The 18,760-nt window shown below is 44.6% G+C and overlaps 1 protein-coding gene across 1 annotated transcript in view; it reads left to right on the forward strand.

Annotated features, from left to right (window-relative positions):
• Positions 1-18,760, forward strand: part of MGAT5B (alpha-1,6-mannosylglycoprotein 6-beta-N-acetylglucosaminyltransferase B) — a 351,897-nt gene that overhangs the window by 178,427 nt on the left and 154,710 nt on the right. Inside the window, exon 4 of the mRNA XM_060252886.1 lies at positions 6,448-6,560. Within this exon, the coding sequence (XP_060108869.1) occupies positions 6,448-6,560 (113 nt within the window). The remainder of the gene's footprint in view (positions 1-6,447; positions 6,561-18,760) is intronic.

Consider the following 18,760-nt stretch of genomic DNA (forward strand, 5'->3'; position numbering starts at 1 on the left):
ATCTGTACTTTAAGAGAACTGCTACTTTGCACTGCACACCAGCACTTTGAAAGGACTGTTACCTTTGCACTCTGCCACTTTTGCTCCCCTGCCACTTTTTTTCACCTTGCACCAGCACTTTAAAGATCTTAAAGACACTGCAAGACGCTCCAAGACCTACCAGCATTTTTTAAGAACACTAGCATTTTAAAATCTGTCCTCCAGTTAATGAATCATCAGCTGTGATACATCGCAGTGGTTTTAGACTGTCTTCATACTGATGAACCTACCCATATGTTATTGCTCATCCTGAGGGCCCATGTGGATACACCACCCTTACCCCGTTTAGGTGCCGAGCAAGTTTTAGCTCACCCGCGAAGGCAGATGGACCCCTTGCGGCTTCAAATGGCTTTGCGGGATCCCTGGCCCTCTAGTGACTCGTTAGATGAACTAGTGGAGATCTGGAATAGCCAGCTTTCCACAGGCATTGACGAGATCGCTACCCGACGTCCTCTCCATCCCCGTTCACGATCCACTCCATGGTATATCCCGGAGCTGCGATCAATGAAACAGCGATTGAGACAACTAGAGAGACAATGGCGACGTACTCGCGACGAAGCTTCGAGAACATCTTATAGGTCATTTATGCGGACCTATGAGATGGCAGTCCGGGCCACAAAGAAGGCTTACTTTGCGTCCCGGATTGCGTCTGCGACCTCGCGCCCAGCACAATTGTCTAGTATAATTCGATCATTAACAGTTTTACCGCAAGGTAAACCAAACGTTAGAGAATTGGGAATTGGCTGCGAGGCTTTTGCGAGCTTTTTCGCAGATAAGATCTCGTCGCTCCGATGCGACCTCCCCATCATAATTGAAACAGTGAAAGAGCTTGAGGCACCGAGTGCGTCTTCTGGTCCAATTCTGGACACCTTCAATTCACTCAGCCTGGAGGAAGTCGATAGGATCCTTTTCGCTGTGCGCTTTACGACCTGTGGGTTGGATCCGTGCCCGTCCTGGCTTATAAAAGCTAGCCAGGCGCTGTTATGTGAGCCACTACAGGGTATTGTCAACAGATCCCTGGTAGAAGGGATCTTTCCCACAGATAGAAAGGCCCCTGACCATAGAGGGCTTTAAAGGTCAATACCAACACCTTGAAACGGACTCAGAACACAATAGGTAGCCAGTGCAGCTCTCTCAGCACTGGCCGAATGTCCTCCCACTGGGGGAGCCTTTCCCCACACGTTGCCCGGAGAGCACTGCGTTCAGGGACAAAAAATCTGTTGTCCGTCCCTGGACCAAGGGAGGCTAGGTTGTGGCAGACGCGAGCTAGGGCCTTCTCGATGGCAGCTCCAGAATTGTGGAATACTCTCCCAGAGGCCATAAGGGCCCTGCGAGATCTTTCTACTTTCCGCAGGGCCTGTAAAACCGAACTGTTTCGACAGGCCTTTGAGACCTAACCTATTGGGAGAGAGCTGCCACTTTACACTATTACAGAGTACCATGATCACCATTCACATTTATATCTATGTTAAATTATATTATAGTGATACAGCACCAAAAATGCAATGGAATGTTTTAAATATTTAAGTGTTTTAAATAATTTTAAATTGTAGTTTTTATTGGTTAAATTGTAAAAATGTATGTTGTTAGCCACCCTGAGTCCACTTGAGGAGAGGGCGGGATAGAAATTTAAATAAATAAATAAATAAATAAATATTTTTGGCATTTTAATTTGCAGGCCAGAAGAGGCCACATGACTGTGAAGCATGGTGGAAAATGATACGTTCAAAAATACAATGTGGTAAATATTTGATTTGCCTTTGTGTGTGAGGGTGGAGACTGTTTTTATGAATGAATTTAAGGGCTTCTTCTTTTTTACAAAACCTGTTTGAAAAAGCTATTTTTTTTTTCATTAGGCCAGCATGCCCCTGACAAAGATGATGATGGGCCTTCTAAGGAAAATTTCCCTCCTCCCTTATCCCTGTTGGAAACCAAGAGACAGCTGAAACCACTGTCTGGTAAATGTTAAGTTTTGCTTCACTGTTTTGGGTTTTTATTTTTAAAAAACAAGCTTAATGTTTAATTTTTATATGGTGGGGAAATGATTTTTAACTCTGTGCCTATGTAATAACTCTCCAATGTAGATGAGTAAAGGCTCAAATCTGATGAAGCAGATGTGGGCTCTAAGCAAAATATAGCAGGTCAGCAAACGCTAGGGGGTGCTATGAAACACAAAGGAACCCTGAAAGGTATGTGTGTGTTTTATATATATATATATATATATATATAACTGCATGACTGTTTTGACCTGCTGTGTTAATAATATTTTTGCTGAGGCTTGGCCATGCTGGTATTTTATTTCCGTTCAATCTTCTCTCCTAAAGATGTCACAAACTAGAGATATTCTCAGAGCACAGTGATCTCCACCCCACTGAGATCTGGACGCGGCCACAAAACATCAGCACAGCAATCCAAGCTGCAGACTTCCATGAAAGGATCATCCACCCCGCCCCCATCAAAAGGATGTGGTAAAGTGAAAGGAAAACACACAAACCAAACAGACTATAAACACCTACAAAAGGGTGCTTTTGAACCACCCTCTAAGAAACAGAAAATTGACAGTGCTAATGTGGATGCATCTTTTAGGGACACATGTGAGTACATGTTAAAATTGCTGGTGGCTACAACAGCTGGAATGCAAACAATTGCTGACCATGCAAACAGTTTTCAATCATTGGGTATAGACAGCTCCTGCAACCCCTTAATTGCTGCTTTTAAAGGCAGCCTTATGGGTTTCTGGAAAGGTTCTGAAATTATTTTACAAACTGATTCGGTGTGTAAAAGCAGGGAAAGGGGTGTAAGCCAGGTTAGAGGCTGTCAGCCCCGCATTAATATCAATACAGATGCCCCTTTTAGCGAGATATGTGAGCGTGTGTTGAAATTGCTTGGCATTACAACAGCTGCTGTGCAAATACTTAACGGCCAAGCCACAAGCTTTCATTCTTTGGGGCTAGATGGCTCTTGCAATCCTTAAATCATGCTTTAAAAGACAGCCTTGTTGGTTTCTGGAAAGGCTCTGAAAGAATTTTACAAAGTTATACTGTATGTCCAAATGAGGGAGCCCTGCAGATAGGTGCGGGGCAGGTCAGATGGCCTCGTCACACACACCAAAGGAAATGCAAGCATTTGAAACTGAGAAAGGTTTGGCAAAGAGTCCTTCAAAAGTGCCTCAAGAATGCAAAAAAGTTTAAATCTAGATAAAAAAGAAGTGACTCTCTTTTAAGGTTTCTTAGCTCTGATTGTCCTGTGAAAGCTGAGGTTGTAACTTTTAATAAGCAGCGGCAGCACGTCAATATATCTGAAGGTGTTGTTGGCAGTAAAATACCTCCACATTTTTGTTTTTAATGTTCGATTGAAGCGCTCCACAATAGCTGCTTTGACTTCATTATCGGTGTAAAAGTGGTGGACTCCGTGTTGCTTTAACACGCTGCTTACAGACTGGTTTGGAAACTCTTTACCTGCATCAGTCCGAAGCTTGGCAGGTATTCTACCTTGTTTGAAAATTTTCTTAAGGGCTTTTGACACCCTTCCCCCTGTCTTATCTTTTAAGGCCAAAGCCCAGGCATATTTAAACAATATGTCAACCACTGCTAAAATGTACTCATAGCCATCATTATTTTTGGAACATTTCTGCATATCAACTAAATCCACCTGCCACTGGGCATCGAGACCAGAAACCATGGTTTTGTTTCTCTTAAAGCGGATGTGGGCTTGCTTATGCAATGTGTAAGCATCTTGCTCTGAAAGCCAGTTAGTAACATGATTTTGAGTGAGAGCTTCACACTGCTTTTTGTCTGCCTGGAAGAGAGGCCTCACCCCGCCAAAGCTCCCTGCTTCTCCAGGTGTATAATACATGTGCCTTAAGACCTCCTCTTCGTCAACTGCCCCCATCATCGCCCGCTTAACTCAGAAATGATCACACAAGGTTATAAAATAAATGTCTTTATTGTAACAGAACTACCTCTTCCTCTTATTATTTATTTTATTCTTCTTTTTCTTGTCGCACTGGGTAACTTTGGTGCAGAAACACGACACACACAATAGATTCATGTCAACAGGGTTACCAATGTGAAGATTACTGAAAGCCTGGATAGAATTCTCATCTAGCTGTCAAAATAAAATAAGAACAGCTCAGTGAAAAAGTCCATCACCCGCCTTCATTATACACCATTCACAAACACTGCTTTACCTGATTACCTGTGAGTTTGACACCATGTTCTTCTGTTCCATGGATTTGTCTAAATCCTCTTCATTTTCACTCCCCTCTGGAGTTTCATCATCATCTTTAAACTGCTCAGTAGGGTCCCGGTAAATACACCACAGCGGGTTGGGCATTCCCAACTCCATCTCATCTTCAGGGTGGCAGGAAAGCACCGTCCACACATCATGCTGGCTTCCCCATGCAGGCATCATCGTATTTTCTGTTCTGCCATTTACCTTTGGAGTTGCGGGGTGCTCGGGCATCTCTGCAGCTTCATTGGAGACCAGGTAAGTACAGTGCATAGGGACAACTCCACCAAAGTACATAGTAGATGCAGAATGGATGTCAAATTCCAGCTGCCTGGCAGGAGCGCCAATGTTGTTGAAGCTAGGCCTCCCCAATGGCGGAGGTGTGGTGAATACCTGGGACTTGGCAGGAGTTTCCATGTTCTCAGCAAGAGCCTGCGCATGTGTGTTCAAGCACAAATGGCTTCTTTCCTAAAATAACCTGGTGGGGGCCTCGGCCCATTTGCTATAGGCCAGGGGTGACTGGGCGTGTTGTTAGAGGGGTCACATGGGCCCACTCAGGCCTTCTCAGTGGCAGCCCCCATTTTCCGGGGTGGGGTGCCACAGGTGGAAGTTCAATGACGCTGCAATGGGTGGCACTGGAGAAGGGGGCAGGGGAGGGAGCTACATGGGATTTCCAGCCTGCTCAATTAATATGCGGGGTTACTACGTCACAGCGAGGTGGACGTAGATGCTGATTGGCCTGGCTATTCCACGTGGTGTGAGTTAGCAAGGTCATTTCCTGGAGGAGATGCTTAATTAATTAAATATGTGGGGTAGCTACGTCATGGCGGGCATAGATGGTGATTGGCGGGGCTATGTCACGGGGTGGGACTAGACAGGCCACCTCCTGGTGGGAGGCACTTAATTAATTATGTGGGGTACCTACATCATGGTGGCGCCCCCAAAATAGGTCACTTCTGTCCCCCAGCTGACGCAGTTTCTGGTCACGTGACTGGGGCCATGACCCTGATGCCACAGTTTCCGGCGACGTCACTAGATGTGACATCACTAGCCACGCCCCTTCATTAATTATGCATGGGGTTGACACAGTTTCCGGTGATGTCACCAAAAGTGATGTCACTGGCCACGCCCCCTTCATTAATAATGTGTGGGGCGTCTATTTACTACTACTGAAATATCTAACATTATTAGAAACAAGTATGTAGCTGTATTACATGCTAAATATGTATTTGGAAAGTGACATGCATTATTGTGGCATCAATGTAGTTGATACTATTATGGCTATTTCTTACTCGGTTACATTTGAATTGTGTTTGAACTCTGTTTGAAATGTGCTTAAGTTGTTTTATGTTAAATGACTGCTATGTACTTAATAATATCAATAAAATGTTTAAAAGTTTAAATGTTTAAAAGTTATTAATTGCCTTGCTGAAAATGAGGTTATTCCAAATAACCATATCTATTTTAAAAAGTTATATTTCTGATTACTACTATTAATTAATTTTGCTCTGTGTTTCTGATTATTCACTTTATATAAGTAGTGAACTGTGCTCCTTACCTAATGTTTTGATTAAACTATTTGTTTGTTTGTTTGTTTGTTTTTTCCAGTTTAGTGATAATTCTGATGGATGTATTATAGGGTTTTATCCCTTTTATTGTGCTTATGTTATATTTAAGGTTCTAATTTGTATCCTGTTTTATATTCAATAAAAACGTTGTTCTTTGGGGGGCAGAGTTTAAAAACAGGCTGAGAAGAGAAACATCCCTTATAAGGATAGCCATTTGCTCCAAGGTGGGTAGACATAGGATTTGCTTTTAAGGTGGGTGAGTTTGGAAGAGTAATGCAGATCAATCGTTTATCAAACTGGAACAATGAATGGACAGTGTGCATTTGTGTGTTGTTAGGAAACTGCTGTTTGTCTGGGTCTGTTGCCCTTCCAAATTATGGCTGTTGTTGCAGCCAGGGGTCATTTTGATGAAACACTGTGGGAGTTCTGATCCATCAGTTTGTCTCTCCCAGCGTTCTTCTGGTTGCCATTACTGTGCCCTTTAGCAATGGTTTTTGCAATTTCAAAGGACTGTTGTTTCAGTGTAGAGAGGCTCCTTTGCTCTTTCTGACAAGTCTGGATGCATCATAAAAATGAATCAAAGCTTTGCTCTTATTTACTTACTTTCCAGGTTCCACCCAGCAGTTGGCTTGATGGAGAGGATCCAGGCCATTGCTCAGAATGTCTCAGACATTGCCATGAAGGTGGATCAGATTCTACGCAACAACCTATTAAATGGAAAATGTAAGACTGCTGTTAGCTTTGTAAACAGAAGAGATGGAATAATAATGTCTCTTTGTTAGAGTATGAAGGGAAGGACTTGGTATTAGCCAGAGTTCCACAGAGATTGTTCCTGGCCTCTTGTTTGAATGCTGGGACCCTTCTTTGGAACATTTACAATTATGAAATTCTTAGCAGTATTAAAGTCCATCATCCAAGCTGTGAAACATGGAGGAAATTCTCTGTGTGCACAATATAGGTGTATAACAGAGAAACAATAAGGCCCTTTGCTGAAAGAAATTTGTGGAGGGAACACTCCCTTCACACCCATAGGCCACACTACTCCTTTAACTCCATTAGCATCGACTTAGTTGTAAATATGTTTGTCTCTTAACTGACTGCTAATCCTACCCAACAGTGCAGTAGGCAGTTGAGTTTTTCAGACTGCAGCGCTCTTTTGTGGTTTTGTGGATGTTCTGATTATTGTACTAGTGGTGCGATCAGTTCAGACTCCCCCTCATGAGTTCCCTCTGTTCTGAGGGCTTGGGGGGGGGGCTTTTTTGCACAGGCACTGAAGTCTTTGAGAATTTCAGCAGCCTTGTTTGCTCTGCCTTCTTCACATGAAAGTATCCTCATTTACTCTTGTGTAAAATGCAGTATGCTCTCAAACAGCAACTCTGAAGCACAAAAGGTAATTTATTTGCTCAATCATTTGGCCCCTGATATTTTTAAACTGAAAGCATTAAAAGAATATAGCAAATAGAAGAAGGGTTTTCTCGACTGGGGGAAAAAGGTACAAAGGGTCAAGGGACAATCTGGTGGATTTTACATAAGAGTAGCACCATTGGCTTCAATAGTATATCTACTCTCATGTTAAGCAAGAGGGGGACATTCTCAGGCTAGAGAGAGAGAGAGAGAGAGGCAGAGAGAGGAGATACCAGATCAACCAGGCCAGACAAATACACACACATTTTCACAAAGAGGAAGGTGCCTGTCATGAGAATGTTTGTTTCAATGCAGCCACCTTCCACCACTGAAATGCTTCAGCACGGAAATGCAGTTTAAAAGAACACACCCCACATGGTCCACCCTTTCTGGGTGGGTTTTGGCAAGTGGATTGTGCTGGAATTCACCAATGTGAAAAACTTAGTTCTTATTGCAAGCAGAGGCTTTGTTGTAAATACATTTCGCTTTGGGGGGAAAAGTGCAGAAGAAGCCAATGTCTTTCTTGTTCTCTGCAAGCTGCCCTATATTTTTAAGTTTCCCCCATATGACTACTACAGTCTTGTCATGAGGAAAGTGAAAATCTGCTGCGTTTTGAGGTCAAACATATCGAAAGAGCAGCCAATCATACCCTCTATGCTGCTTGATGTATCCTTCAAGGACTGCAGTTTGACAAGATGAATTCCAGTAAATCTTGATGCGGAGCCACAAATCCACCAGCAAACTGCATTTGCAGCAGCTTCACTGGCATCTTTACTCAAAAATGAATGTAAGGAAGTGGCTAGATGTACCTCTAAGGTCCCAAGTGTAAACCACATGCAAACATGCACAATAGCAGCAGATGGGGCGAAGCTGCTTGTGATTGGGAACAGAGAGCCACGATGATGCTTAGAGCATTCTCCACACATTCTTTCCCCTATTCCGGATATTTCCCATGTTCCTCCGCTGTCTCCTTTTCCCTCACAGATTTTAAACCATTAAATGAAAAACATTTGAATAAAAATACATTTAAACTCTGTGGGAGAAAAAGGTGCTGGGGCAAAGGGGGAGAGAGCTTGGAGTGGGAACGTGATGACAGGGAAAAGTTAAGCACCCTCCATTCCCAGAGGGTAGCTGTGTCTGTTGCAACAAAAAACAACAGGACTTGAGTGGCACCCTAAAGACTAACCAACATTTCTCCTAACACATGTTTTTGCAGGGCTTTTTTTTAAAAGAAAAAGCCCAGCAGGGACTCATTTGCATATTAGGCCACACCCCTGACACCAAGCCAGCCGGAACTGCGTTCCTGTGCATTCCTGCTTGAAAAAAAGGCGGTATATTTTTGTGCCTAGTTATTCAGAGAGAATGCAGTGGTCCCATTAGGCGAAATTTTTATATAGAACTATTGGAGGAGGGGGCTAACAGGATCAAGGTGCCATGAAATGCAAGAAGTACAGGGTGAACTGTAACTGTAAAATTTGTTTTATTTCATTTATACCCTGCTCTCCCCACAAGTAGGCTCATTGCAGGTTTCATCATAAAACCACACAACAAAAACCATTCAGTAATTAGAACGCATCTGAAATAATCAGAATATCAGCATTAAAAGTAACCAGCGTCTCAACAGGTATCTACACAATTGGGTCCAAGTGGTCACTCGAACCTGGGGTCACTGGGGGGGGGGCAGCTATAAAGTGATCACCCTGAACATGAACATATGAAGCTGCCTTCTACTGAATCAGACCCTGGGTCCATCAAAGTCAGTATTGTCTTCTCAGACTGGCAGCGGCTCTCCAGGGTCTCAAGCTGAGGTTTTTCACACCTATTTGCCTGGACCCTTTTTTGGAGATGCCGGGGATTGAACCTGGGACCTTCTGCTTCCCGAGCAGATGCTCTACCACTGAGCCACTGTCCTTCCCCTAATATGAACATATGAAGCTGCCTTATACTGAATCAGACCCTTGGTCGTCAAAGTCAGTATTGTCTACTCAGACTGGCAGCGGCTCTCCAGGGTCTCAAGCTGAGGTTTTTCACACCTATTTGCCTGGACCCTTTTGAATTGGAGATGCCGGGGATTGAACCTGGGACCTTCTGCTTTCCAAGCAGATGCTCTACCACTGAGCCACCATCCCTCCCCAAACTAAAGGCCTAATGGAAGAGCCCTGTCTTACAGTCCCTGCAGAACTGTAATAGGTCCCACAGGGCCATGATTTCTAATGGAAGCTCATTCCACCAGGTGGGGGTCAGGGACAAAAAGGTCCTGCCTCTAGTCAAGGCAAGATGGACTTCCCTGGGGCCAGGGACTACCAGGAGATGTTGGTTTGTGGATCTTAGGGTCGGATGGGGCTAATAATAATAATAATAATAATAATAATAATAAATTTATTCTTATATCCCGCCCTCCCCTGCCGAGGCGGGCTCAGGGTGGCTCACAGGACATGGTATATACCATGATTACAATAAAATACAATAATTACTATAAAAGACAATTAAAATATAGTTAAATTACATTCAAATTAAGTTAAATAAACAATTAAAATATTATAGGCTACAGATTAAAGTGCTACAGTTCGATATATGTATAGGATGGCTAGGTGTCATTACCCAGGTTCCATCTTAAACGCAAGTTGACAGAGGATGGTTTTGCAAGCCCCGCAAAACTGATTTAGGTCTCGCAGGGCTCGCACCTCCTCTGGTAGTTGATTCCACCATTGGGGAGCCATTGTAGAGAAGGCCTGCTCCCTCGTTGTTTTCAGTCTGGCCTCCCTTGGTCCAGGGATTCGTAGAAGGTTTTGGGAACTAGATCTCAGTGCTCTCTGGGGAACATATGGAGAGAGGCGGTCCCTAAGGTAGGCAGGTCCTCGTACCACTAAATCCCTGTTTATTTTCTTCCACTCAGTTTGCCCTCGCCACAAATGGATTGTGTTTATCTCATTGCGCTATTGAGCTGCAGATACGTATATTTGTATAGTCTGAGATAAGCTGACTTGGAAACTGTTTGGCTTCTGGAACGTTTTCTAAATGCATGAATGTGGTCTGCCTACCTCCTTATCTATTGAAATGTATATAAATAAGGCTCACGACATGAATAATTTATAAGAGACTACTATATCTTGATACAAACTGTCCCTTAAAGCTGTATTAACATATAAAAACTAATAACCATGTACAGGACCGGCCCTAGACCATCTGGCAGCCTAGGCGTGGCTAACTTCTGGCACCCCCCCTGCACTGATAACATCATCAAGTCACATGGGGGGCACCCAGTTCATCACCCCCAGAAGGGTCGTGCCCTAGGCAATCGCCTAGTTTGCCTAGTGACAGAGCTGGCCCTAACCATGTACAATAATTACAAATTTCTCTCATGTACTATATACAGGGTTGCCAAGTCCAATTCAAGAAATAGCTGGGGATTTTGGGGGTGGAGCCAAGATCAAGGCTGTAACAAGCATAATTGAACTCCAAAGGGAGTTCTGGCCATCACATTTAAAGGGACGGCGCACCTTTTCAATTCCTTCCTCCCATAGGAAATAATGAAGGATAGGGGCACCTTCTTTTGGGGCTCATAGAAACTTGAAGGGGTATTTTGAGGAGAGGCACTAGATGCTATATGGAAAATTTGGTGCCTCTACCCCAACCCCCCCCCCCCCCCCGAGCCCCGAATACCCGCAGATCAATTCTCCATGATTTTCTATGGGAATAAATCTCCATAGGGAATAACAGAGTTCCCAGCAGACATTTCCCTCTCCTCCCCCCGCTTTCTGATTACCCTGAAGCAGGGGGAGGGTCTCCAAACCAGGGGATCCCCTACCCCTTCCTGGGGATTGGCTTTGAGGCCTAGTCTATTCCTCCTTCCCCCTCCCCTCCTGTCTGGAAATCTGAGGAGACCTCCTAGAGAAACAGGAAGTCTTTCAGGCTGGTCTCCCAGAAGGCTGCAGGAGGGAAAACCAGTTCCTGGGCGGGAACTGGGCTGTATATTAGTGATTTTTGGCAGGAAGCCTTCAGTTTGAGTCAGGCTTTGAGTTCAGTCAGTTGGGTTGGTGAGTCTGTCTGTGCTGGATGGTATGCTCAGGGCAAGTATGGTATAATAGGGAAAGAAGGAGCGTTTTTCCCTAGTTTGATTTATTTCTTCTGTTCACTATTTTAAAATGCCTGCATATAGCTGTAAACTTTAAATAAATGTTTTGTCTTTTTAAAAGGTAGTCCCTCTGTACCACATAGTTTCCCCAACCGCCTTAGACCACACTACTGCAGGAGGGGAGTGCAGGGAAGAGGGAAGGCATACAGTTGGCAAGGGTGCCAATCCTCCCAAAGAAGGACTTTGGTCTCTGTGTTAACCAGGTGCTGGGTTGGCAGAGGACCTTGAGGCCAGGCCTCAGAACTGGCAAGGGGGGTTGAGAGTCCTGTTCCTCTCAGTCAGGAACCCCTAAATTGAGCAGGTGGTGGCAGCGTGCCCTAGTGGTGGGGTGAAGATAAGCTCCCTTCAGGAGTTGGCAACTCAAAAGAGAGTTGACAGGACCGGGTCTGAATCGGGCTCGTTCCACCACATTTGCCAATAGAGACATGCCAGTTTCCAAGCATATTACTGCATATGGAACGCAGTTCGGCCAGCCTAAGACTTCCTCAGGAATTTCGATTGGATCAGTTTGATGGATTGGTCAAAAGCATGGATCCAGATTGGGATACCATAAAGTAATGGTGGAATCACTTTGGACTTAAAGATCTTTATGGCCGCTGGCATAAATTGATTTCCTCTGCCATAGAAAAACCATGCTATGGCCGACACGCTAACATTAGCCATTTTCATAGCATAGTTACGATGTGCAGACCAAGACGCATTATTCTGGAAATTAATGCCTAGATATTTAAAACGCTTAAGTTGTTCTACCCTTTTCCCCCAATGGACCAGCTAAAGGAGCTTTTTCTCTTGGAGAAGACTACAATTTTAGATTTCTTATAGTTCAGCTGAAGCTTATTGTTCACGAGAAAAGCTGCACATCGAGACAATAACCACCTTAGACCTACTCTGGAACAGGATAAAAGCACAGTGTCATCCACATAAAGTAATAAAGGGATGTGGATTGGTCCGAGTTTGGAGCTATGACGGCCTGAATCTGTTAAGTGCACAGCTAGGTCATTAAGAAAAAGGTTGAACAAAGAGGGGGCTAAAATGCAGTATAATATAGTGGGTTCAGTGCAAGGAAGAAGCTCTTTATTGCAGTATAGCGTAGTATAAGGCTGCACTCTAAGACTGGAGAACTGGCCCAACGGGTCCAACTTATATACGCTCAATGTTCCCACGCAAGCATGCTGTTGGACCATTCAAACCAGCAGGCGGCCTGTGATTGGAGCAGTCACAGCAGGGATTTGGATCCTACTGTCCATTGTTCCCCGAGTCCCCAAGCTCAGTCCTACAGGCTCCAATGAGCCAGGCAGGAACACCATTAAATATACACATTCCAGTTCACATACACAACACTAGAGGAAACAGCCATGGAGGGCCCTGTTTGCCCCCTCCTAGGGCTTCATGTATCCTTGATCCCAAGACACTTGGAGTATGAGAAAGGGGAAAACAGCTCCTCTAGCCATTTCCACCAGGGAAAACAAGGCGTGAGGAAAGGTGGAAGCCCCACCTCTACGCTCACAGTGCTTTGAACCGCACTGTGACAAGTGACCCGATAGTTTTTAAAGACAAGTCCCCAAGAATATATATGACTCTGAGATGGGTCACAGGATTCTCCACATGGCTTGCGTCACCTAGATTGTTATATGCATAGCCCCTGTGTATCAAAATGGTACAGGTTGGCTGATAACAGACAGGCATTTTGGTATGGATAGGAGGCATCCTGAATCGGGCAACCTCAAAACAAGCCATCCCAAGGCCTCCACACACTCCCCAGTGAGGCAGCCCTATCCTGTCCTGGAGATGACTTGGCACAATCAGATGGCAGGGCGCCTCAGAAGCCAGACCTCTCCCCCCCGCCCCCACCCAAAGTTAAGCACCCATGCACTCCAGGCAGTTTTTAAGGGGGAAACAAGCCGGAAGCGGCTTGGAGTGGTTTGGCAATTTCACACGCCAAGGCACCTCGCTTGTGCCCTTCTGCTTCCAGACAGTGAGGCGACGGCTGGCGTATGGCTTGAACATTTGCTACCACTTCCAAAGTGGTAGCTTTTTGAGCCACTCTCCAGAGGCTGGAGGATGGGTGGCAGATGTTGCTGTTTGGAAGGGTTTTTCTAGTCGATTTCTGAGGCGTCTCTGAGTCAGCCCAAAGTGCCAGTCTGTAATAACCCATAGGGAACTACCTCTTAACAATTTGTTCCTATTGAGGAAAAAACTGATCATTCTTCGTTATAAGGAATGGCCAGGTACCATCTGCAAACCCCTTCCTTCAGGCTGTTGTTTTCTATTACTTCAAGAAAGGTCCGTTCATCTTACTACTATTCATCCTACCACTTTTTTAAAAAAAAAAATAACAATTGCATCTTCAGGAAACTGCCCATTAGGTAGTGTTCCAAAACCAAACCCCTTTCATATTGGTCTCCTGCAACTCTACTAAAAAAAGGAAGAATTAATGTTTCCTGGGCACTTGGCGAGCAGAGTACTGTATAGCAGTGGTGGTAATGTTGATTGCCGGAACTGAAAGGCCAGCTCCTAAGCCAGCATTCCACCACCACTGTGCAGGGAAGGAGTGTGTTCCTATGGCATCATGTGTACACCCTGCCAGCGCAAAGGCCCTGATTGATTCTTTTAGTCTCAGCACATCTCCGTGTACATCTGTACTAACACTCCCCCCTCCCCATTGGGTTAATGTGCTAAGAAGGGGACTACTGAGGAAATCACTTTAATAATGGAACAAGGATGTGTTTGTTACCTGCTAATCTACTAAAGAAAATAACCCCCAACAGACACCAGCAAAAGCCCTAGCCTTAGATCCCACGTGGATCCTCTAACCTATCCTAAAGCTCCACACTCACTTCTTTTGTTCTGTCTCTCTGCAACTCTCACTTTCTCTTGCTGCAGGATGTTTTGAGCTTCCTTAATTTGTGCTTTTAGCTATGGCAGGATCCCCATGGTTTCTGCATTTCTCATAGCAAGCATCTCATTTTTAAGATTTTGTAAGTTTTATAGAAGTGAACAGTTGTCACAGAATTCCTGGATACCTCTGACAGCTCCCCACTGCCCAGTTAGATCCTACATCATTAAAAGTATAACCTCTAATCCAGTTTTACAAGTCATAATTATAATTCTGGTTCTACACTCGTGTGTGCCCGTTTACCTGGGAACTGGCACAGCAGGCGAGTTAAAAAAAAGGTTATGAAGCTTAGAGATACCAAAGTCAAAATGCAGAGTTCTCAACCCTCAGTTAGACTGCTTCTATTCAGAAGCAACTGAGCTAAAAAATCAATTGGCTGCCGCTGTCCGGTCTGGAGCACATGGCTATAGTCACATTCTTTCATTGCCGCCACCACCAATGTTTAGTGGCTGTTCATGTGTTTTTGTGAAGCTGCAGGCAGGGCTGGTTTCAGGTTTTTACCTTGGGCAGCATCCATGGGCTTTTATGGGCTCCCTATACTGCTCTCCAAATGGCATGCAGTGGCATACCCCAGGAAAAAAAAAAAGAACCTCTGGAGCCAAAGAGGCACCATACTTTGCTCACTTGCTCCACAGGCTCCTTTCCTTTGCTCACAATGCCTTCTTATACACCCTTAGGAGCAAATCTCATTGAACTCAATAGGCCTTACTTTCTGAGAACCCTTGTCTGCTTGCCTGCCTAGCTGTTTGCTCAACCAGCAAGTTGCATTCCTGTTCCTGCCATTGAGCCGTTCAGCCAGCCGTTCACTCATTGTTCATAGAGAGCCAGTTTGGTGTAGTGGTTAAGTGTGCGGACTCTTATCTGGGAGAGCCGGGTTTGATTCCCCACTCCTCCACTTGCACCTGCTGAGATGGCCTTGGGTCAGCCATAGCTCTGGCAGAGGTTGTCCTTGAAAGGGCAGCTGCTGTGAGAGCCCTCTCCAGCCCCACCCACCTCACAGGGTGTCTGTTGTGGGGGAGGAAGGGAAAGGAGATTGTGAGCCGCTCTGAGACTCTTCGGAGTGGAGGGTGGGATATAAATCCAATATCTTCATCTACCTCACAGGGTGTCTGTTGTGGGGGAGGAAGGTAAAGGAGATTGTGAGCTGCTCTGAGACTCTTCGGAGTGGAGGGCGGGATATAAATCCAATATCTTCTTCTTCTTCATGTAGCAGCAGGAGAGACAGCGTTGCTAAGCCCTGCCCCATGCACTTCCTGAAACCACCGCTCAATTGCTTTCGCATGCCGTGGTGACAAGGCTTGGTGGTACAGGGCTTGGTGGTGCCACCGCTTCTGTCGCCATGCAAGCAAACAATCAAGGTGATATGCAGGTGGTGGTGGAGATATGAGCATCATCAACTGCCCCACCTTGCCAACCCCTAATTTCAGTCTTGGCAGCAAGCACAATGAGAAGCTAGAATGGTACCAGCCTTCCTGACAGGCCTGTAGCTACGGGTGGTCGAGGGGGTCAGGCTGCTCCATTCAACCTCCCCTTCAATCTCTGTGGCCCCTCCGTTGGGCCAAGACCCAATTGAGACCGTGTAAATACAATAGAGAGTAACATATAATAAATATAATATATAATCATATAATCTACATAGAAGTATTTATGCCATCTTGCCTAATTGCTTAATACAGCAAGAAAGAAGCTCCCAAAATGAATGTGGTACACATACACACACACACACACACACACACAAAACTTTAGGAAGTTGAAGCAATTGAATTATTCAAAGTTCAAAGCAGAGAATTCAGAAAACTCTACAGATTTAAGGTTTCAGATGTCTCTTTCTTCAGGGGAATTCGGTTTATTAAGAAAATTTTAAAAATGAAGTAAGTAAAAGAAGAATACAAGGGGAAAAGGCGTAGTCTGACTGTGAACTGAACCTGAATGATAATTAAGGGCAAACATGTAATTATAATTCCTCTGATAAGGAATGAAGAAACAATAGTATAGATTCTGCCTTTTACCATCTCCGGCAGGTCAAGCAACTAGAACCCTATCTGGCCCCTCGGGACCATGCAACGGTCCATGCAACGGTCACTTCCAGATTGGACTACTGTAACTCGCTCTACGCAGGCTTGCCCCTGAGGCTGACCCAGAAACTCCAGTTGGTGCAGAATGCGGCAGCACGATTGCCGACTGAATCGCCTGTACGGGGAAGCGGTTGGACGATGCTGCGCAGTTTGCACTGGCTACCAATTGAGTACTGGATCCGCTTCAAGGTTTTAGTACTGACGTTTGAAGCCTTGCGCGCCCTGGGACCAGCATACCTGCAGGACTGTCTCTCCCCATATGAGCCCCGGAGATCATTGCAATCAGCTGGCCAACTTCTTCTGACCGTTCCTGGTCCAAGGGACGTCTGGCTTGCCTCAACCAGGGCCTGGGCTTTTTTGGGCCTGGCCCCAGCCTGGTGGAATTAGCTTCCTCTAGAGGTTCGGGCCCTGCCAGATCTGTTGCCATTCCAGAGGGCCTGAAAGACGGAGCTGTTCTGCCAGGCCTATGGCTGAGGCAGGCAGACATCCTTACCCTATTATATCATTAAAATGGCCTCCCAACACTGTTGCTTAACTCAGGCCAATTACAGTTGACTTAAATGATGCGTCCACACCATGCTATGCCGCTCAAATTCAACTTCTGAATTAATGGCTTAACTAGCTCAAATTTTAATCTGTTTTAATTGCTTTATTGCTGTATTATTTATTTCTTGATTGTTTTTGCTGTTGATCTGATTGTGTTATTGTGATGGAACCCGCCCTGAACCCATGGGAAACGCTGGGCTATAAGTTAACAGAAATAAATAAATAGAATTCATTTCCCTCCTTAACAGATAGAGATAACTTACAAACTTTAGTGTTTTACTTCCATAGCTATCTGAAAAGAATGATGATGCTTTGTTATTACACAGATTTATTTAAATACAACCAATTAAGGTATTAAAGGCAGATGATTAAGCAGCTGCAAATTCTTTAATTCACGCTTTCAAAAATAAAACACAATGTGAGACTTCTCTCACATCCTTTCTCTCCCACAAGATCCAGTCATCCAGATAAAATCATGGATAAAGTTAGGCAGAAGCTCTTTTCACAGGAATTGGCCTTTCATCCAATAACGGCATAGAGGAGTCATGTAACACTTAAAAAAAAATAATTATAGTGTGCACTGTTATGGCTTATTTCTTTTTATAGGTTGAATCCAAACTAAATTTTCCTATGACAGAATACAACTTCTGCTTTCCTATCCCATTGCAGCCCACTGCAACCCCCACCCCATGCTGAGCACAGCTAGAATCGGCCCTACCCTTAGACTTGGCCCACGCCTCTCAGAATTCTCCTAAGGGAGGAGAATGCTGCAAGGCGTGGGCCCAGTCTAAGGGTATGGCCGATTCTAGCTGTGCTCAGCGCACAGAGGGGTGGGAGTGGAGCGCGGAGCCAGAGAAGGGGAGGGGGCAGCCGCCACTGCCTAGGGTCTCCCAACAGAGTCTCAATTGTAACTATAGGTGTAGTAGGTTCTCTGAATTTTCAGCTTTAATTCTAAAAGTAAGTTTCTAGTCTTAGGCTTTGTGTAGATATCAGGGGAAAGGCATAAATTCTCAAGGATAGGGGCTAGAGAGTTACTTTAAAAATGAAAGCTGGGAATTCAGAGAACCTGCTACACCTTTAGTTACAACAGTACATTGATAGTAGCCTAGCACTGATTAAAAAAAAAAAAAAACTAGCAAAAGGCCTGAAGGCCACTTCTAGGGGATAAGGGCAGGAAAACTACTGGAAACCATGCGGAAACCCCATTGCTGCTGCACTTTAACTGCAACTGCACCAGCAACAGGGAAATCACAAAATCCCATTCCCATAGGGAAGCCACAATATTGGAAAACTTTTAAATTGCCAGACTCTCACAAGACTGTTTCATGATACTTTGGGTACCATTTGGGGTTGCTTAAGAAGCCAAGAATGCCAACCGAGAACTTGAAAAACGACCTTATAAGATCTCTACTGACATTTTGGGTTGCTCAGGGAACTTGAAACAATGTCGCTGAGGGAGGAAGTGTAACAAGAAACAAGAAGGAACAAGAAGGGAGGAAGTGTAGACTGCCATAGGGTAGGGATTTCCCTTCCTCCTTTTGGAGGCCCATCTTGAGTCATACTAAATAGTGCAGACAAATGCCTGGAGAAAAAAAAAATGTCCTGAACCCTTGATAGAGGCTTAATGGGCAGTTATTTAGCAGCTATTTCCACACATGAAGCCTATAAAGGAACAGGACATTTTTCTCCAGACCTGTTGGCAACCCTAATATTAACTGACTTTTATATGTTCTCCCCCTTTTCTATAATTCTGCCTAACCAACATTTAATTCTTCCAAGAGGATTCATTTAAATTCTTACATTCTACTTAACAATATTTGCTGCTTAGTAAAATAATGTCATAGTCCAGGAGATTGTATGCAGAATG

This window comes from Heteronotia binoei, chromosome 13 (genome assembly GCF_032191835.1).
Source record: "Heteronotia binoei isolate CCM8104 ecotype False Entrance Well chromosome 13, APGP_CSIRO_Hbin_v1, whole genome shotgun sequence".
Taxonomy (NCBI): domain Eukaryota; kingdom Metazoa; phylum Chordata; class Lepidosauria; order Squamata; family Gekkonidae; genus Heteronotia; species Heteronotia binoei.